We start from the raw sequence: 1,801 nt of genomic DNA, 5'->3' as shown, positions 1-1,801 counted from the left end.
TATAAACCCTATAACCCCCTATTCTCCCCTCCCAGATGCTCCATCATGGGCGGCGCCCCCCCCGCCCCACCTCGTTGACTACCTGGTCATTGCGGGCTGCCTCCATCATCCCCATTGTCGGACACGAGCCCGGTTCCGGCCCGACGCGCGGAGCCCATCACGAGCTGGCGCTATCGTTGCGGCTCAGAGGGGAGGAGGTTTCCGCAGGATTTCACCTGCATCGACCGGACCACGGGCGGGAGACCAGCAGAGCTCAGCAATGGATCGTGCACGGGATATAGGATGGTGCTGTTGCTACCGGAGGGGGGCGGACAAAACCGCCCTTATTAGAGCTGGTAATTATGGATATATGGGCTAATAGAGCTGCGGGTAATGTATGCGGACTGTTATAGGTAAATATGGGTTTATGGGTATATGGGGTTAGTGGGATCCATTGGTATTACTAGGATCATTCCATGGATATAGGATGGTGCTGTGCTACCGGAGGGGGGGCGATAAACCACCCCTTATAGAGCTGGGGTAATGGATATAGGGAAATAAATAGGGGTATATAGGGTAATATGGGGATATAGGGGGGTATATGGGGGTATATAGGGATGTAATGGGATATATATGGGATCATCCATGGATATAGGATGGTGCTGTGCTACCGCAGGGGGGGCGATAAACCACCCCTAATAGAGCTGGGGTAATGGATGGGGTATATGGGATATATGGGGTAATATGGGATATATGGGGTTATTGGGATCCATTGGGATATATAGGGGATCATCCATGGATATAGGATGGTGCTGTGCTACCGCAGGGGGGGGGATAAACCGCCCCTAATAGAGCTGGGGTAATGGATGGGGACATATATATGGGGATATATGGGGTAATATGGGGATATAGCGGGGTGTATGGGATATATGGGGGTATATAGGGATGTAATGGGATATATAGGGGATCATCCATGGATATAGGATGGTGCTGTGCTACCGCAGGGGGGGCAACAAACCGCCCCTTATAGAGCTGGGGTAATGTATGGGGACATATATATGGGGATATATGGGGTAATATGGGATATATGGGTGTGTATGGGATATATGGGGGTATATAGGGGCTGATACACAGCTATAGGATGGTGCTGTGCTACCGCAGGGGGGGACAAACCGCCCCTTATAGAGCTGGGGTAACGTATATGGGGTATATATGGGATATATAGGGATGTAATGGGATATATATGGGATCATCCATGGATATAGGATGGTGCTGTGCTACCGCGGGGGGGGGATAAACCGCCCCTTATGGAGCTGGGGTAATGGATGGGGACATATATATGGGGATATATGGGGTAATATGGGATATATGGGGGTATATGGGGTTATTGGGATCCATTGGGATATATAGGGGATCATCCATGGATATAGGATGGTGCTGTGCTACCGCAGGGGGGGCGATAAACCACCCCTTATAGAGCTGGGGTAATGTATGGGGTATATGGGGATGTGTATAGGGTAATATGGGATATATGGGGTAATATGGGATATAGGGGTATATGGGGTTATTGGGATATATGGGATCATCCATGGATATAGGATGGTGCTGTGCAGGGGGGGGGACAAACCGCCCCTTATAGAGCTGGGGTAATGGATGGGGGTGTATATAGGGTAATATGGGGATATATAGGGGTATATGGGGGTATATGGGGGTATATGGGGATGTAATGGGATATATAGGGGATCATCCATGGATATAGGATGGTGCTGTGCTACCGGAGGGGGGGCGATAAACCACCCCTTATAGAGCTGGGGTAATGGAT

General features: G+C 50.2%; 1 protein-coding gene across 1 annotated transcript in view; it reads left to right on the top strand.

The window, feature by feature from the left end:
• Positions 1-595: 595 nt before the first annotated feature.
• The window catches only part of LOC107307742 (DENN domain-containing protein 4B-like), a gene marked incomplete at its 3' end in the record, with an annotated part of 15,448 nt that continues 14,242 nt past the window's right edge, over positions 596-1,801 (top strand). The window contains exon 1 of the mRNA XM_015851250.2: positions 596-688. Within this exon, the coding sequence (XP_015706736.1) occupies positions 636-688 (53 nt within the window). The remainder of the gene's footprint in view (positions 689-1,801) is intronic.

Source organism: Coturnix japonica, unplaced genomic scaffold (assembly GCF_001577835.2).
Source record: "Coturnix japonica isolate 7356 unplaced genomic scaffold, Coturnix japonica 2.1 chrUnrandom838, whole genome shotgun sequence".
Taxonomy (NCBI): Eukaryota; Metazoa; Chordata; class Aves; order Galliformes; family Phasianidae; genus Coturnix; species Coturnix japonica.
The sequence above is the reverse complement of the archived record's forward strand: the minus strand, read 5'-3'. Positions and strand labels throughout refer to the sequence as shown.